The sequence below is a fragment of the Monodelphis domestica genome, chromosome 4 (genome assembly GCF_027887165.1).
Source record: "Monodelphis domestica isolate mMonDom1 chromosome 4, mMonDom1.pri, whole genome shotgun sequence".
NCBI classification, from domain to species: Eukaryota; Metazoa; Chordata; class Mammalia; order Didelphimorphia; family Didelphidae; genus Monodelphis; species Monodelphis domestica.
In genome coordinates, this window is record NC_077230.1 from 371,869,492 (window position 1) to 371,887,659 (window position 18,168).

The 18,168-nt window shown below is 37.4% G+C and overlaps 1 protein-coding gene across 5 annotated transcripts in view; it reads right to left on the reverse strand.

The window, feature by feature from the left end:
• Positions 1–1,021: 1,021 nt before the first annotated feature.
• FOXJ3 (forkhead box J3) overlaps positions 1,022–18,168 on the reverse strand; it is a 190,403-nt gene continuing 173,256 nt past the window's right edge. For all 5 annotated transcript variants that reach the window (XM_007492924.3, XM_007492925.3, XM_056795313.1 and 2 more), the window contains 4 exons: positions 12,905–13,006; positions 12,265–12,456; positions 5,015–5,122; positions 1,022–3,989 (listed from right to left, as the gene is read on the reverse strand). In XM_007492924.3, coding sequence (XP_007492986.2) covers positions 3,874–3,989; positions 5,015–5,122; positions 12,265–12,456; positions 12,905–13,006 — 518 coding nt within the window. In that variant the 3' untranslated portion in view covers positions 1,022–3,873. The remainder of the gene's footprint in view (positions 3,990–5,014; positions 5,123–12,264; positions 12,457–12,904; positions 13,007–18,168) is intronic.

Sequence of the window (18,168 nt, forward strand, 5' to 3'; positions counted from 1 at the left end):
GAAGACTCACCCCATGCAGGCAGGAAGGGAAGTAAAAGTCATCTCAAGCTTCACCTCTGGATTCATTCTTGCTATGTTTAAGTTCTTAAAAATAACGACTACTGGGGGCAGCTGGGTGGCTCAGTGGATTGAGAGCTAGGCCTAGAGATGGGAGGTCCTAGATTCAAATCTGGCCTCATACTTCCCAGCTGTGTGACTCTGGACAATTCACTTAACCCCCATTGCCTAGCCCTTACCACTCTTCTGCCTTAGAGCCAATACACAGTATTGACTCCAAGACAGAAGGTAAGGGTTAAAAAAAATGATTACTGCAAATCAGTAAATTCTAGGGCATAAATACACTTTGTTTTAGAAAAGAGCCCCCATCTAAATCCTGTTCATCCTTTAAGAGCCAACTCAAATAGCACCTCCCCTGGGACCACTTTAAACAACATTGCTTCCCTCTGTGGCCACTTACTATTTTGTGGGTAATCAAATAATGCCTTTTTAGACATCATTTTTATTATTATTTATCTCTTGAATTACTACTTGAAATCTCTATGGGCTGAGGAGAGAACATTCCCCTGGGGAACACAAATCAAACTGGAAAGACTTAGAATGCAAGTGGTGTGTTTTGCAGCCTGAGGACCAGCCTAAAGAAGTTTGGAAGAACACAGTACAACAGGGATGGGTTTGTTGTTGTTATTTTGCCATAGCAGCTTATTAACTAGAATGGAATAGCCAAAATAATTAAATCCATTATTTAACTCATGGTCTCTTGAGCTTTGTGAAGAGGCTGGATCTTATGATCGGTCTTACTCCTTTTTGTAGCCCTTAATATTGTCCAGCAAAGGCGCATGTTGAGCTCTTCAGAAATGTTTGTTGATCTGAATTTTATCCTTGGTGAATGGCAAAGCTATTAAGAAGGCTCTCTCCATTCTTGTCCTCAGAGGCCCAGGTAGGGTAAGCCTTCAGAAAAAAAATTCCCACTCTGAATAACAGAACATGGGGACACTGACAAATACTTAGAAAACATTCAGACTACAAAGTACTAGCAGGTTTTAATAGACTGTTTACGTGTTTCTGTATCTATTCTGAAGACATGTTTTTAGATCTGTTCCCTCAATTACAGCAAACAACTTATAAAATCAATTTTTTTTAAAAAATGGAGTTAACATAATATCTTTATTTTAAGTGCCATTCATGCATATCAGTTCTGGCAGCAACAATCCTAATGACACTTGGAATATGTTCTACAGCACTAAACTGTTACAAAGAATCCGTGCCGTTCATCATAGAGGCAAAGTAGTAAACCGTGCAATAACAAAACGGTAGAAACATTAAAACACTGACTGTAGAACAGCAGTACAGATAAAAGGTTGTGATGCACAAAAAGCCAATGTATTTTCATCACATATATACAATATAGATATGTACACATCACCCTCTGAATGAACAATATCAAAATACTCTATTCCATTGGAAATAATCCCCAGGTCAATTCCCTCCCACCCAAGAAGGACATGAGAGACAAATATTTACAGGAAAGCACATTGACACATTGACATTCAAAAAACCAGGCCACAAATGCCAGTTGCACTGTTCTCCTTGGACAGGCTGCCCCACTGTGAGTTTTGCACATTTATTAATGTTTCTTAAAAGTGTATGGTCAATTTGAGCACAAGGCATAACTTCTGAATCTGTAACTATTCAAACACAGCAACCACCCAGAGCACATTGGGATGAAGACCCAGGTCCAGGCACAGAGGGATGGTTTTCTATTAAATCTACTCATGTTTCTGAATCACAAAATGGCAGAAAGGGAGTAATAAGACAGTACTGAGACTTCACCTCAAGACTTGCTAAGTCTCAATTCACATAAAATGTTGATAAATATGAATTGACAAATTATAACCAAATTGGAAATTGGCCTTACACAATTTGCAAAATTTCAATCAATGGTTTCTAAGCTAGAGTCCATATTTCTAATTATCCCTCTGCATTAGACTGTATTTAAATATCTAAAATGTGTAAAGTGCATGTTGCTACTTAATAAATCTAAATGGACTGGAAGCTCCTTGTGCATCTATCTAGACAGTGAAATGTTTAACCTGGCCTTGAATACAACCATCAAAACTTGTTTTCTATGGGCTATTCCTATCAAATATCTCTCTTTTGCACTTTCTAAGAAAGGGACCTCTAGGTTTACCTAGAGGAACGAGGTAACTGGCTTACATTATGATGCTCCCTCCTCTCCATCACTAGGCCCAATAAGTAGTCTCCCTGTGCTTCATTTAAGATAACGTTCCACTATTTCTACCCTGAAAAAGAACAAAGATATGTGTTTTTTCTAAGTTAAGAAATTCTGCTACCCAACTACAGAATGACCACTCTTCTTGACTGCAATCAATGGTGAGTGGGTAACTCAGTTATGATCAGATCTTTTAAAGAATGGTTACTGGCAGGCATTCATCCACTCTTTGATTTATGTAAGAGCCTGCCTGTGGATGTTCCATTGTTAAGAGAGAAATTTCTCCTCTCTCTATTGAAAGTTCTAAATGTTTCACTTTCAAAATTTGTTTCCTCTAGTTTTATTATAAAACTAAGAAAATAAATTTACTTGTATTAACTATGAAACAAAACGAAAACCTGAAAATGTCCAATTCCAAGGAATTAAGTCTATAAATAGCTAAATACTTCAAATCTGTCACATAGGAGAGGATATCTATGGTTTTCCCATAGTTTCAGAGTAATTTTAAGAGAAATTGTAAGAGGTTAACTTCTTCAACTTTCTAAGTTTTAGCAGCAATTCAGATACCCAAATGGACTCTGAACTGACTACTGAAGGATCTTTCTCTTAGCTATGCCCAGGACATCCAGAATGAGTATAGAGAAGACAATTTGGTTCTTTTGAATCATCCACAATTACTCAGGATTGTAACTATGCTTTACTTTAACTTTTCTATTTCTCTATAATGAGCCTAACTGGAGCTGAACTTTCACATAAGGTAGTAGTAATAAATATTAAAATAAAACTTTATAATAATAAATATATTAGAAAGTGAAAGTATAAGCAATGATTGCTTTAAAGCATCAGGCTGTGCTCTATTTCTACTTGGTCAAATAAATTTTACAGCCACTGCAGAGGATTTTTAAAAATAAAGGCCACTCACAACATTTGCTAAGAAACTTGACAAAATTTCAAAAACTTAAATGACTTTGGTCTATTTTTTTCTTCGGCTAGCTACTCATGAAAAACTTGCCACTTTGGGTTTGTGTAGTACTAAGCTTTCAAACTATGGACTCTGAATTCCTTTGCTTGCTGGGTAGAAGTCAAATGCACATGTACTATTTGGCCTATAAGATGGTAAAAGGGGACAAAAGGAAAACAGGCTTAGAAAAGTTTATTTCTTATTAATTACCTACACAAAAGAAAAGAATCTTACAGAAAAGAGCCTAATAAGGTAGAAAAACTCACAGTAACTTTTCTTAAGACGTTATAACCCAATTAGGAAAAAGTTTAATTTTCTTACTTTTGTACATATATTTACACATATGTATCTATAAACTGCTTGCAGCAAAAGAGGCTCTGTCTAGAAATCAGTCTGGCACTTGTGGTCAACATCAAACCAACACAAGCTAAAAGCTGTCCAAATCACATGACAGTAATGAGCTACGGCAGCTGGCAGGGAAACGGACATGGAGTACTTGTTTGGGTCAAATAAAAGCCATAAGTTATCCTGCTAAATATTTTTGATTGTCTTCAAAGTAAATTTAGATAGCATCTTTATAGTGATTATAATCTTCACCTTGTCATTAGTGAATTCAGGTTCACCTTTTTTTTTTTTAAACTGTATGGAAAACAAGGTCAGAGTTCTAATGACCTCCATAGTCCTAAACAATGGAATCCCAATCAAAGTCATCCTGGATGTCATCTGGAGGCAGAGGGCGTCGCATCTGGAAGGCTGAAGAAGGCATCATATGCTGCTGGCTCATTGCTCCATGATGTCCTACAAAAAAATGGAAAAGTCAAGCCATTTTCTTGCAGAGATCAGAAATAATATAATAAACATATCACTCTACTTTCAGATAGCATAGGGAATCAGTCAGTCAAGAGTTCAGTTCCAATGGTATAAGAGAGACTTGGTGAAATGTCAGAAATAGAAGCAGGGCTTAGGTTTATCAGAAAAGTAAGTGATGTACAGAGTAAGTCAGTGGTGTTCCTAGGAAACCTCTGACTCCTTACCTAAGAGACTCCAACTAAGCCCTTACCTTATGGCATCTTAAAGTGAGCTATAAAATTAGCACTGAGTATACAGTCCAGACATTGAAACTCTGTGGTTAGAATCTTGAATCCTCTACTTAATAATAATATAGTCTTGTCATTTATATCTCTCTTCTACTTTCTGATGTATAAAGGGATTGGTCTAGACAAGTTTCTGAATTCTCCTCCAACTCTAAATTCTATGGTTCTATGATCTTTGTGAATCCTCCCCACTCTACCTATCCCACTGCAGAGTACCCCAGCAAGGTGTTTGTGCGTATGTGCACATGCGCGCGCACACACACACACACAGCCCTTGTTCTTCATTATCACAGACAGATATAATCTTTAAAAAAATAAAAGTACTTCTCCCTCAGACCTGCCAACTGGCACAATTTCTGTATATTCTATGATTGCCAACCATGATGACTATAGGAACAGTATTATACAAGACTGATACAAAATTAAGAGACCAGAAAGTCCTTATTTAAACCATCTCTTATCTACTCCATTTTATTCATGAGAATATCATTTGGCACAGTCAAAAGTCTTGATAATACCAAAGGGAGTAATTCTCAATATGAAGGTATGCAGTTCAATGGAATGATGGAAACCTGAGACTGTGAGAGAGTCCTTATCTACTCCTGGGCTTTCTAAGAGTGTGGATCCATGCTAGGCAATAAGGAGATTCAGTAACATGCTCTGAATAATAGACTACATACATCATACCTACACAACCCACCAAAACAGAAGGAAGTTCAATGTAATTACCTGCAATTGTTGATCCTGGAGTGCTAAGTGACTGTGGGATGTGAGGATAACCAGGGGGGGGCATCACTGAAGGAGGGAGGTTTTGCCTGGAGTCTATATACAAGTTTCCTATGGATAAGAGAGCAAAGACAGGAAATTACGGATATAAATGTAACATTTGAAAACAGCACTAAACTAGCAAGACAGTTTTATCGTGTGTGTGTGTGTGTGTGTGTGTGTGTGTGTGTGTGTGTGTGTGTGTGTGAATACTACTTATATGTATCTGAGGTTTCCTTCACTTCAATCATTTAACTAAACATGTATTGTGAGCACTTGTTATAGGTACTATGTTAGGCCCTGAGAATATAAAGTCCTTGCCTTCAAGGAGCTTACATTCTATTTGGAGAGATATATAAATACATATAAACAATAAATATTAAAATAAATAAGGAAAAATGGGGAAGAGTCACTAGCAGTGAGTCAGATCAAAAAGACTTTATACAGCTATGTCATGAAGGAAACTAGATTCTCTGAGAAGAGGTGAGGGAATGTGACCTAAGTGGGACAGCCAGTGAAAAATCACAAAAAAGATCAGGATGGCTGGACCATAGTGTGTATGAAATGGAATAATGTGCAATAAGGTAGGAAAGGTAAGTTTGGGGTCAATAAAGAGCTTTTAATGTCAAAGAGAAGAGTCTGTCTTTTATCCTAGAAGTGAAAAGGAGCTATCAGAATTTGTAAGTAGATCATGGTTAAACCTGTGCTTTAGGAAAAATCAATTTGGCAGATTATGAAGGATTCATTGAAGATGAGGAGATACTTGAAGCTAAATAACAAATAAAGGAAGCTACTGCAATAGTCTAAGTGGAAGGTGACAAGAACCTGAATTTGGTAGCTGTGTGACAGGAGAAAGACAAATGCAAGAAGAGAAGTTGTGGAAAGAGAAATGTGTCCATGTCTCGCAACCGTACAGGAGCGAGCTGAGGACCACTAGAGGGATATGAGGTGTGTGTGGGGTAGGGTGGGGTAGAGGGGTGGGGGTGAGGAGTCATGAATGTTTCAGAGTTTATAACCTGGATAAAAGTACAGTATAGGTAGTAGTCTCTCGGTAACCGAGAATGATGATTGTCTTTGTGCATTATCATCTATTGATGTACCCTCATGTGGCTTTGAAGTCCAAAGGCTGAGGCACAAAGTTTGTGGCACATAGGACATGGGACGCCAGTTGTTACGGGAGGTGCGGCTGTGGCCTGGTGTTGGCATTCATGTGCAGTGGCAAGACGTCGACGTCGCTCATCTTCAAAGGTGGTGGCGGCATGGTGAATGTGGGTTCGCCAGCTGCTTCTGTCAGAGGCAGCGAGTTCTAGTTGCTTTGGTGTAATTCCAGCCCACTTCAAGTTTGACTTTAGCTGATCCTTGAATCTTTTCTTTGGTCGGCCTTGTTTCCTGAGTCCAGCTGACAGTTCACCATAGAATGCCTGTCTTGGTATTCGCTGTGGGTCCATGCGGATGACGTGTCCAGACCATCATAGCTGGGTTTTGAGGACCATTACTTCGATGCTTGTGGAGTTGGCTCTGTCAAGGACTTCCTGATTGGTGATTTGGTCCTGCCATCGGATCCTCATGATTGACTGGAGAGAACGTTGGTGGAATTGCTCCAGCTGTTTCATGTGCTTCCGGTACAGTGTCCATGTCTCACAACCATACAGAAGCGAGCTGAGGACCACTGCGTTGTACACTTTGAGCTTCGTTGTAATGCTTACATCACTGTGTTGGAGGTACAGCTGCCCGAGTGCCTGGCTGGCCTTTTGGATCCTGGCATTAATCCCGTGGTCTAGGGACCCGTCGTTGGTGATGGTGCTGCCCAGGTACTTGAAAGTGTTGACATTAGAAAGCTGCATGCCGTTGATTGTAATGCACAGCTGGTTAGTTGGCCTCCCTGGTGCAGGTTGGAACAGCACCTCTGTTTTGTTGAGGCTGATGGTCAGGCCAAACAATTTTGTTGCGACAGAGAACCTGTCCACAATGGTTTGGAGATGATTTTCTTGGTGGGCCATGAGAGCACAGTCATCTCTGTTGTCTTTGTTTTTGCAGTCAGGCAGTGAAGGTCAAATAGTGAGCCATCCACTCAGTTATTTGATATAAACGTCCAGATTTAGATCCATCACAGCATGTTGTAATACTTGGGTGAAAAATAGGTTGAATAGTACCGGAGCGAGGACACAGCCTTGTTTCACGCCATTGAAGATGTTGAAGTGATCAGAAGGCTTTCCACCAGATAGGACTTCCCCTGTCATATTGACATGAAAGAGCTGGATCAGTTTGACGAATTTTGCTGGGCAACCGAGCTTGCTAAGGATCACCCACAATGCATCCCTGTTCATTGTGTTGAAAGCCTTTGTCAGGTCTATGAAGACAATGTAGAGACTTGGGTTCTGCTCAAGGCATTTTTCCTGCATTTGCCTCACCGTGAAGACCATATCAATGGTGCTGCGATCTGTTCAGAAACCACATTGTAATTCAGGCAGGTTCTGCTCTGAAACAGATGACAGGAGTCTGTTGAGTATAACACGGACAAGGATCTTTCCAGCAGTGGAGAGTAGTGAGATGCTTCTGTAGTTGCCACAGACTGCTCGTGTGCCTTTGTTCTTGTATACGGCTACGATGGAGGTATCTCTGAGTTCTGAGGGCATGTCTTCCTCTTCCCATATGCTGGTCAGCACCATATGGAATGCCTGAAGTGTCTTTCCCTTTAAGGCCTTGTACACCTTGGTTGGGATCCCATCTTTACCAGGTGCCTTGCCTGTACTCATTTGTTTAATGGCTTTTTGGACCTCTTCTATTGAAGGAGGGATATCAAGTTGTTCGATGGTGTGGTTTTGGGGGATCTGGTCAAGGGAGCTTTGGTCAACTGAAGAAGGTAGGTTGAAGAAGGAAGGTTGAGAAGTGGTTAAGAGTAAAAAGGATGTTTGAAGAGAGGTTGAGCTTAAGAAGAGAGATGAGTTCTATTTTGAACATATTGAGATGTCTATGGTAGTTCCAGTTGGAAATGTCTAACAGGCAGCTAGTGATCTAAGACTAGAACCCAGCAAAGAAACACACACACACACACACCACCTTGGTTTCATATATGTAAATGTATATATGTATATACATATACTGGAGTAATATGCATGGAGACAGTAACTGAACCTATGGGAACTGATATAGAGTACAGAGAGAGAAGAGAGTCTAGAACTGTTTGGGGATATACTCATACTCCTAACTAGAGAGCATGGCATGGCTGATGATCCAATAAAGAAGACTAAAAAAAGTAGTCAGGTAGGTAGAATGACTAAGAGAAAGTAGTATCAGAAATACTAAGAGAAGAGAGAGTATTCATTTAAGAGTAATCAACAGTTTCAAAGGGTACAGAGGACAAGATGAGGCCTAGGAATAGCAATGAAGAGATCAATGGTAACCTTGGAGACAGCACATTCAGTTGAGTAAGGAGACTAGAAGATGGAGTGTGAAAGGTAAAAGAGAGAAGAGAAAGGATAGAGTGGCCAGTTTTCCCTAGGAGTTTGGCAGAGAAAGGGAGGAGAAATATAGAATGAAAATCTGGGGGAAAGGGAAGGTCCAGTTGTTTTGTTTTTTAAAAAGCATGGGAGTGACTTTTCAAGGTTTTTAGTAAGGATGAAGCCAGCAGACAAAGAAAGCATGAAGATTAGAAAGGGGGTGGGGGGGCTGGGAGGGCTGTCCTGAGAACATCACAGGAGAGGGGATGGCAACAAGAGAACAGGAAGGGCCACTTCATCATCAAAGAAAATTAGAGAAGAGAAAGGGAGATAATGTTAAGAGGCCATGAGAGGGGGGAAAAGGTGGGGAGGGGGGAAGAAGGTGCTAATTTAAATTACTAGCAGGAAAGCTTAAAGAAAACATTTTCTAAAAGTTAATACTTTCAACTGCAGAATGGACTGTGATCTTGTCAGTGGAAGGAAACCTGAACTGCAAGTCAGAACTGGTTCTAATCCTGCTCATGATCTCAGTAAATTCCCCTCTCACTGCTTATCTCTTCACCTGCAGTACAGTCACTGCACACAGACTATCATCATTTGAGAGGAAAGTTTCACTAATGTACATCAGTACATCAGGTAAATAAAGGGCAAAACACTTAGGCATAGAGGATATCAGCTGAAAGAAGATATCAAACACTTGGATGACATAGTGGATAGAGTACTAGACTAAGGAGTCAGGAAGACCTAGGTTCAAATCCAACTCCAGACACTTAACAGCTATGTGACCTTGGGCAAATCACTTAACCTTTTCCAACCTCAGTTTCCTCATCTATAAAACATAATAGCTCCTCCTTCCCAGGGTTGTTGTGGGCAAAATATTTGTAAAGCATTTTGCAAACTTAAAAAATGCTACTTTATCATTAGCTTTAAAAAAAAAGAGGGAGATAAATCACCTTCAGAAATTAATACTAATATCTAGCAATTACAGAGTATCTTAAGTTTTGTACTGCTTGATTAAACTTGGATCTATTAACTGTTAACTAGTGATGTGACAGAAGTAGATAATGTCAGGTATGCTCCCACTTCCAGACTATTTAGGAAAGAGAAATGGTTTCATTGCCTTCCAAGAGTGATAAAGAAATCCTAGAATGCTTGAGCATGTCTTAAGCAAAAATCTTATAGATCCTCTCTTATAACTCCCTCATTTTATGAAGTAAGAAACTATGCAAGGTAAAGTGGATAGACCATGGTGCTAAAAAGTAGAAGGGCCAAGATTTGATCCCAAGTTTTCATCCTCCAGCTCCATCCAGTGTTCTCTTTACTATGTCATATTGGAGCATAATAATGAGAACCTGCAGATGAATGACAACTTGGAGATGTCAGAACTGACAGGTATAAAAGTGAGAATGACTTGGCAGAACTTTAAGGAAGATCCAAATACAATGAAAAGAGATGCTAGCCAGAGATGACTCAAATGGATTGATCAGGTAGGATAATGATGAAAGAAGTAAAACAACCATCATGGCACAACTCAGAAAGAAGCTCCCACTTTATTTTTTAAACCCTTACCTTCCGTCTTAGAATTGATACTAAGCACTGGTTCCAAAGCAGAACAGCAATAAGGGCTAAGCAGTAATTGTTAAGTGACTTGCCTGGTCATAGAGCTAGAAAATGTCTGAAGCCAGATTTGAACTCTAGGCCTATCTCTTTGAGCTACCTAACTACCCCAGAAACTCCTATTTTAAAGGCTACATGAAAATGACGTATTTACAGAAAGGAAGACTAGAAAAGTCTACAAAGTTAACATGTAGTCACACTTTTTCTGGACTAGTTTAAAAATACCTTCATGGTAGTTTCACAAATCCCTCATCTGTTATGTCCCCAGGGATTGTCAATCACAACTTCTAATCCTTTCCCCTGTGCCCATCCAACTTCTCCAATGTAATCTTAGGAATTAATATCAAAGGGTTCCTATTCTCAACATTCCTCGAGCCAAAGCACAAGCAGGTAACTGATAAGGAAGGAAAACTTTATTTGTAAACCCAATTAAAGGGACAAAGATCAAAGGAAAATAAAAAGCAATTTATTTAAGGCAAGTGCAGATGGCTGGGCAAGACATGATGAGGGAATGTGCTTTTTATTTATTTATTTATTTAAATAACTCTTACCTTCTGTCTTAGAATCAAAATTGTGTATTGGTTCTAAGGCAGAACATCAGTAAGGGCTAGGTAATGGGGGTTAAGTGGCTTGCCCAGGGTCACACAGTGAGGAAGTGTATGAAGCTAGATTTGAACCTAGGAACTCCCATCGCTAGGCCTGGCTCTTAATCCACTGAGCCACCTAGCTGCCCCCCCCCCCTTTTTATTCTTTTTAAAGATAAAGAAAACATTTAAAAAGCTGACCAGTAGGAAAGACAAACCAAAGAAGACAAAATAGAAAGCAGTGTTTATGCTTAAGTTAAATTAATTTTCATTTCACCTTTTAAAAAATCTGAGGGGAAAGCTGCAAAACATTTAGTAGTAAGAAAAAAGAGGAAGAAAAGGTAGGGTTTCAAAGAAAAGTGTCATGAGAATTAAAGAGCCAATAGTAAGGCATGAGTGAGACACAAGTACTCTGAATAGAAGACACAGAATTTCAGGGTGACATAACTATACTAGAGGCAGTACTCGTGAAAACTTTTTCAAGGAAATGTTAACAAACTGGAGATCCCTAGAAGAAAGAATAAAAACTTCAAATAGTAGCCAAAAGTAAGCTCATTATCAAAATTTTTCAGAAGCAGGGACAAGAAAACAAGTCAGTAAAGAAAGGGAATGGAAGAGATTAAGAATCAGAAGAAAAAAACATAGATGATCAAACTAATACAATATGACAAATAATGAAGCATGAAGGTCATAAAAGAAAATGAAGCCAATAGGAATAATGTCAAAGAAAAAAGGAAAACAAATAAAACTTGTTTTTTGCTAATAGGTTCAGAAAAAATATTTTAGTGTCAGAAGCAAAATGGTTTTAAGTCAATTCTAGTATTTTACTACCCCTCCCTTCAAAAGTAAAGGATTTTTGGTCCCTCCCATTATTACCCCTCCCTTCAAAAGTAAAGAATTTTTGGTCCCTCCCATCCTGACTCCAGCAATACATCACAGGTTCATAGACTTGAAAATGAGACTTTTGAGTTCACTGAACCCAATCTCTCTCTCATTTTAAAAATGATGAAACAAGGAACAAAAAGATTATCTGTATCATGAAAGGTAGTTAAGTAATCAAGCTAATATCTGGAATAGCTATTTATGTGAGACATTAAATCTAGCTTTCTTTCCATTATATTGTCAAAATATAATTGCTACTTTTATTCCAAATTAAAACAAATGGAACTTCACAATTTTAAGTTAATGCCAAAATAGAAAAAATAATTCCAGATTATCACATTCTATAGATACTTAAATACTTACTGATAGTTTTAACTAATACCAAAAAAGCTAAAGGGGAAAAAAATAGTTTTTAGGTAATATAAAAAAAGCTAAAGGAAAAAATGAAGAGGCAAAAGCAAAAAAAAAAAAGGTGATAAACTTATCCTGCCAATGTTATAAAGAACTACATGCAAGAGTAACCAAGATGAAGTCATATTTTGTATTTAATGATGTGAACAAAGGATCTAAATGATTTATAATCGGAACACCAGTTATCAGACATTACATTTTAAATTTAAATTTTCATTTAAAATAAACATGAAGAGTGAAAAAATAAAAACAAGGAAATAACTACAAAGAAATTCTATACCTGTTCCAATGTGTTGGGAAGGTTTTGTTGGGTGCATGGCATTATGACAAACACTTTGCTGAACATTACTCTGTGAATGAATAAGACCAGTTTGGGTAAAGAATTGATTAAGAGAAGAACAGAGATCTGCAAATTGGACCTGATCTAAAGACCAGTTCTTGAGATCAGCCTGTCTCATACTCTCCATCAAACCTGTGGGGGGAAAATTAAAAGAAATAAAATTTAATAGCCTTACAGATAAAGGGGGGGGGGAGATCTAGCATAAATATAAATAAAAATATAACATAAAAAATTGCTAAAGGCTTTTCCAGCTCAGAAATTTTCTACTGGCCTTTCCTAAGGAGGTAACAATAGTTTTTAAAAGCAATTCTAGGTTCTAAACTATAGCACCTACACTATTCCTCAGATTTTAAAAAAGTTTGTCCTTGTTCCACTTGATTTTGAGTCCTGGTCTAATTTTTTTGCAGGCTGTGAGCCCATACCAATATTACACAGTCACAGCAAAAGATCAGTTTTCAAGTAAGAAGAATGTTACATGATAACAGGATGTGTATTTCTACTAGCTAAAGAAAATGAAATATGCCAATAATTGCAGGACAATGTGTCACTGATTATATATTAAAATATACCCATAACTAACCTTGGAACTGTGAAAGATCCACATCTGACCAATTAACACTGCTAGCGATCCGACAGCTTTCTTTCAGCATATCCAGTGTTGCATACCAATCAGTAGAAACACCTGAAAAGGTAATTCATAATTCTGTAAATCTCAGATGAAATGTTTAAAACTCAAGTGTTGGCAGAGCCAGAGATGCAATAATTACATACAGTAGATAATTTGGAAAGTCTTACAATCCCTGCCATCTGTCATGTACTGTCAGTTCCTTATATTATTCAGCTAGCAGCTCTTAAAGGCCCCAATTTGTGCATCATAGGATTTCCTTCCCTTCCCAAGGGTTTTGGGGTCTCTTCTTAAGCTATTTTTATGTTCTTTTTCTTTAATACAATTTCCCATAAGTAAATTCTCTTTCTTCAGAGTCCTTCTAAATACAAATCTCTAACTACTTCTCATAGCAAACTGCTTTGTGGATAAAGCTGAAGGAGGCTGTGTCTCAGAAGTAAAATAGACTCGTCAATTCATAAAAGTTTATCTTTCACAGTTTGTTGAATGATCATTTGTGTACAAAACACCAGGCAATATGCAGCATGAATAAAATAAAGTTTTTGCCCCTTGGGAACTTAGAAACTTCTCAGTCATGCTGCCCTTGTATAAGGAATATTGATATAATAAGGTATAACTTGTTTGGAGATGTATCATGATTTTGTTGGTTACCACAGGGCCTACCTGAATATAGTGGTAAGTATAACCTAGATATATTCCAACAAAATCCTATTGTCACTCATTCCTTTTACATTCTATTTTATTTCTAATGAAAACTGGGAGAAAAGAGAATGTGTTTAAATTTCAGCAGCAAGGATTATGGTTAAATGGCAGAAAAAAGGTTACTGCCTAAAATGTATCTCCACAGGAATTCATTAATTGTTTTAACTAGTAGTCCAAGGGTTCTTAATTTGGGATCCACAAACTTGTTTTTAAGCTATTTTAGCTATTTTTACAAATGTATTTACCAGTAACTATATTGCTCTTTGCTGTTGCTCACACAAATCATTCCATTGGCCCACTCAGGGCATCTTCCTTGGCAGTCTTCCACACCTAGAACATGATTCCTATCTCATGGGTTCCTTAAGTATTGGTCAAAATCCCACCTTCCTGAAGAAACCTTTCCTAAGTCACCCTTGATGCTTTTGCCTCCCTCTAAATGACATCCCATTTATCCTGTACAAAACTTGCATGTACATACTTGTCTGGATGTTGTCTCCCTCATCTGATTCTAAACATCTTAGGAGAGAAAACTTTTTTTTTTTGCCTTTCTTTGTATTCCCCACTGCTTAGCATAGTGCCTGACACAGAGGGAGTCCTAATGAACACTTACTTGCTCATTTGATTGTATTTTGATGTAACTATTTCCCTTTGTAATCTTATTTTGTATTTGTATTCTGTAATTGTATTTTATTTTAGGCACTTAAAAGGAGATCCATAGACATAATCAAACTGCCAAAGGAGTCCAAGCAACAGCAAAGGTTAAGAATTCCTATCCTAAACAATATTTAGGTTTCCTTCTGAAATATTCCAAGAAAAGGACAGGATAGGAATCCCAATCCAATTTTTACCTTTTTATAAAATCAAACTAGGTAACTAAAAACAATGATTTTAAATTTTAAAAAATTTGCTTTTTTGGGGTTTTTATTCTTGTTTTAAGGTGTAAAAATTAATTTTAAGAAGTTATTTTTAAGAGATGTTAAAACTCAAAAGTTTTAAATAGTGATATAGTAGGAAAGCCTGGATTTGAAATAAGACAACCAGACTTCAAACCTCAGCTCTACCACTTTCAAGTTCTGTGGCCCTGGCTAAGTTCCCTGGGCTTCTGGATACTCATTTGTCAAATTGAGGAGGTTGAACTATATGATCTCTAAGAACCCTTCTATACCTAAACATTCTGAGATTCTGTGAAAAATGCCATCAGGAAAAAAATATCATAGTTCCCAACCACTTTTGAATACAATATAACATTTAAATATTAAAATTCAGAAACTTTTAGCAACAGGTCACATGGGCCTATGTACCATTTGAAAATCTATTTTCACATCAGTAATCTTAATGTTTTAATACTTTATCATGGAAAGTATTACCTACAACAAAGTCACCTAGCAATGACCCTGACAAAATACTAACAATTTTAAAATCCACAGGCAAAATTTTTATAAACAAAAATTAAGTTTGTTAGGAAAAACCAGTATATACAACCAATGCGTTTGGTGACAATTACCCTTCTATCATGTAAAAATATCCTCAAATTTCTAGAGCATTCTATTGGAATAAAGAGTCACTACTATTTCTATAGTACTTTATGGTTTACAAAGCACTTAATTCAACACAATCTTGAGAGGTAGGTAGAGCTAATTCACCTTTGGGCAACAAAATAAATAAATCAAGTTGTCTGCAGCTGCTGCAAAATTATTCTGAAAAAATAGATTAAATCCCTACTTTAAAATGTGATGTCTACAATGTGACCCACATCTCTTTGACCTGTTATAAAGAATATGTATTCATGCTCTATCAAAAAAATAAGAAAGGAACCTTTAATAGGAAAAAATTATTAAACTTAATCTGTTAGGCATTTAAATCCAAACTATCTTTGCTGCTGTCACAGCAAAACTAAAAAGTTCAGAAATTACAGGACACATAGCTATAATTACATTCAGACTAAAAATTTGAGCTTTAAAAAAATTTTTTCTAGAGGTCAAAATTAAACAAACTGGATTTTTAGAAAAAAAGGTGAAAAGGCTTTCTTTCCTAAAGTGAAAAGAAAAAAGCCAAACTTTTGTTTCTAAAATGGTTTATATCACACACATTAAATAAACACTATATATCCATTCTTTCATTTGTGCCCAACAATACTGATAAAGATAGGATAGGTATTAATATCTCCATTTTGCAGAAGAGAAAACCAAGACTCAGAGGTTTCTTAACTCACTACTAAGAACTGGAGATGGGATTTGATTTCAGGTTTTTATGACTCCAATTTCAGTCCTCTAACCAAAAACAGCATGATGCTTCTAATTTTCTGAAGCAAAAGTAAATGTAGAAAAATGAAAGCTTAAAAGCCTAGGACATAATCAAAGCAATGACTGACCAGAACTCCAGAAGAATAACAATAAAGCATGCTACCTACCCATCATCATGGGGCAAGGGCAGGGGAGGGAGACACACGGATGGACAACACCAATAGGATGGGATAACTTATGTAGAAACAACAAACAAATCTTTCTTACGTGGATAATGTGTGGACTTGTTTTGCTTAACTCTAATAAATTGTTACCAGGGGTTCCCCCTCTTATATAGGGGAAAGGGAGTAGTTAAAAAGACTATCAATAATGATGACCCAAAAATGCAAAGAAAAAAAGAAAAGGTCATTGAAGCATTATAAAAAACGCACATAGAACAGACTGAGGTTCAGAAAGAGATATAAATAGGACAGTTTGCTTAAATTAATTAATAATGGCAGCTAGGATTTATATAGTGCTTTTAAAGTTTGCAAAGTGTTTACAAATATTAATTCACTTGATCCTCACAATAACCCTGAGGATAGGTATCATTAGTATAATAGTTTATAAGTCAAGAAACTGAAGCAGACAGTGCTTAAGTGACTTTCCACTGTCACACAGTTAGTTAAAATATGCCTGAGGCCAAATTTGAACTCAGATCTTACTGACTCCAGATCAGTACTCAGTGTACTAAGGCACCCTCAGCTGTAGCCACCTATATTTGAAACTGTTGAATTTAAAAATTCAAACTGAATAAAAGATCCATTCTTCATATAAAATCCTCTTTTTCTGTTCCCCTGTAATAGGAAAATGTTCATGTTTACTAAGATGCTTTTTGAATTCAAAACAAAAGGATGACTATTTTTCCTTAAGACTAACACTATATGAGGAAAAATATGAATAAACTTCAATGGACAAAATCTTCATTACACTTACTAAGCCAGTAAAGCCTAGCATGCTTCTATTTAATAATAGGGCTGAAAAGTAGTATTCTGTGGCAATGTACACCATGAGAAAACCTGAAGAGCTTTTGGCAAAAGGAGGAAATATGTCACCTATAACCCAGGCCCTATTCTCAGATCTAGGGCTTTAAGGGGCCCTAGAAGTTATCTAGGTCAACCCCCTTATTTTATAGGTGAGGAAACTGAACATGAGAGAGGTCAAATGACTTACTCAAAGTCATACTGGTAGTAAGTGGCAGAGGAGGATTTGAACTCAAGTCCTGTGACTCCAAGTTCAGCACTCTTCCCACTGTAACCTTTTGCCTAATAAACCTCAGGTTCCTGGCAGCAGAAAAAATGAAGGGTTGGGAATATAGGAAGGGTCACCGCTATGTCTCCACCCCCACCGCTCATGTCTAGTACCCCAGCCAAGCTGACTTTAAGACTTTATCTTATCCAAAACATTAGCCTCACTGCTGTCACTGCAGCATGCTAACTCCCCTTTCAGTCAATGCCAATAACCCCAATGATGTCCCCAGGTGATATTACCTAAGGTACTATCTTAGGTATCAGTTAATGCTATCCAAGAAATTGGCTAATAATAAGAAGGGCCCATAGAAGTGGGGTGGGAATATTCCAGAAAAGAAGAGAAGGATGCTAATGGGAAGACAGTTCAGCAAAGATCAACTACCTTATGATTTTGCCTAGGACTGTACCATTGAAAACCAGGATTCTAATAAGAGTTTGATATCCGAGATATATAGGAAAATAACACAAATATTTAAGACCGCAAGTCATTCCATAATGGCTGCAATCAAAGATTAAAAACAAACAGTTCTCAAAGAATTGTATATTCTACATCATTAATAAAAGAAATAGAAATCAAAACAAGTCTGAGATTTTATCTAATATCCAGCAAATTGGCAAAGATGATAAAAGATGAGAACTATCCTTGCTGGAGGTATTGTGGAAAAAGAGGCACACTAACAGAAAGCAATTTGGAATTATGTTAAGAATGTAGGACAAAGTCTAGAACTGTGATTTCCTTGTTATGGAGAGGAAAAACATTTTCTTTTCTTTTTTTTTTAAACCCTTACCTTCTGTCTTGGAGTCAATACTGTGTATTGGCTCCAAGGCAGAAAGAGTGGTAAGGGCTAGGCAATGGGGGTCAAGTGACTTGCCCAGGGTCACACAGCTGGGAAATGGCTGAGGCCAGATTTGAACCTAGGACGTCCTGTCTCTAGGCCTGACACTCAATCCACTGAGCTACCCAGCTGCCCCCTGGAAAAACATT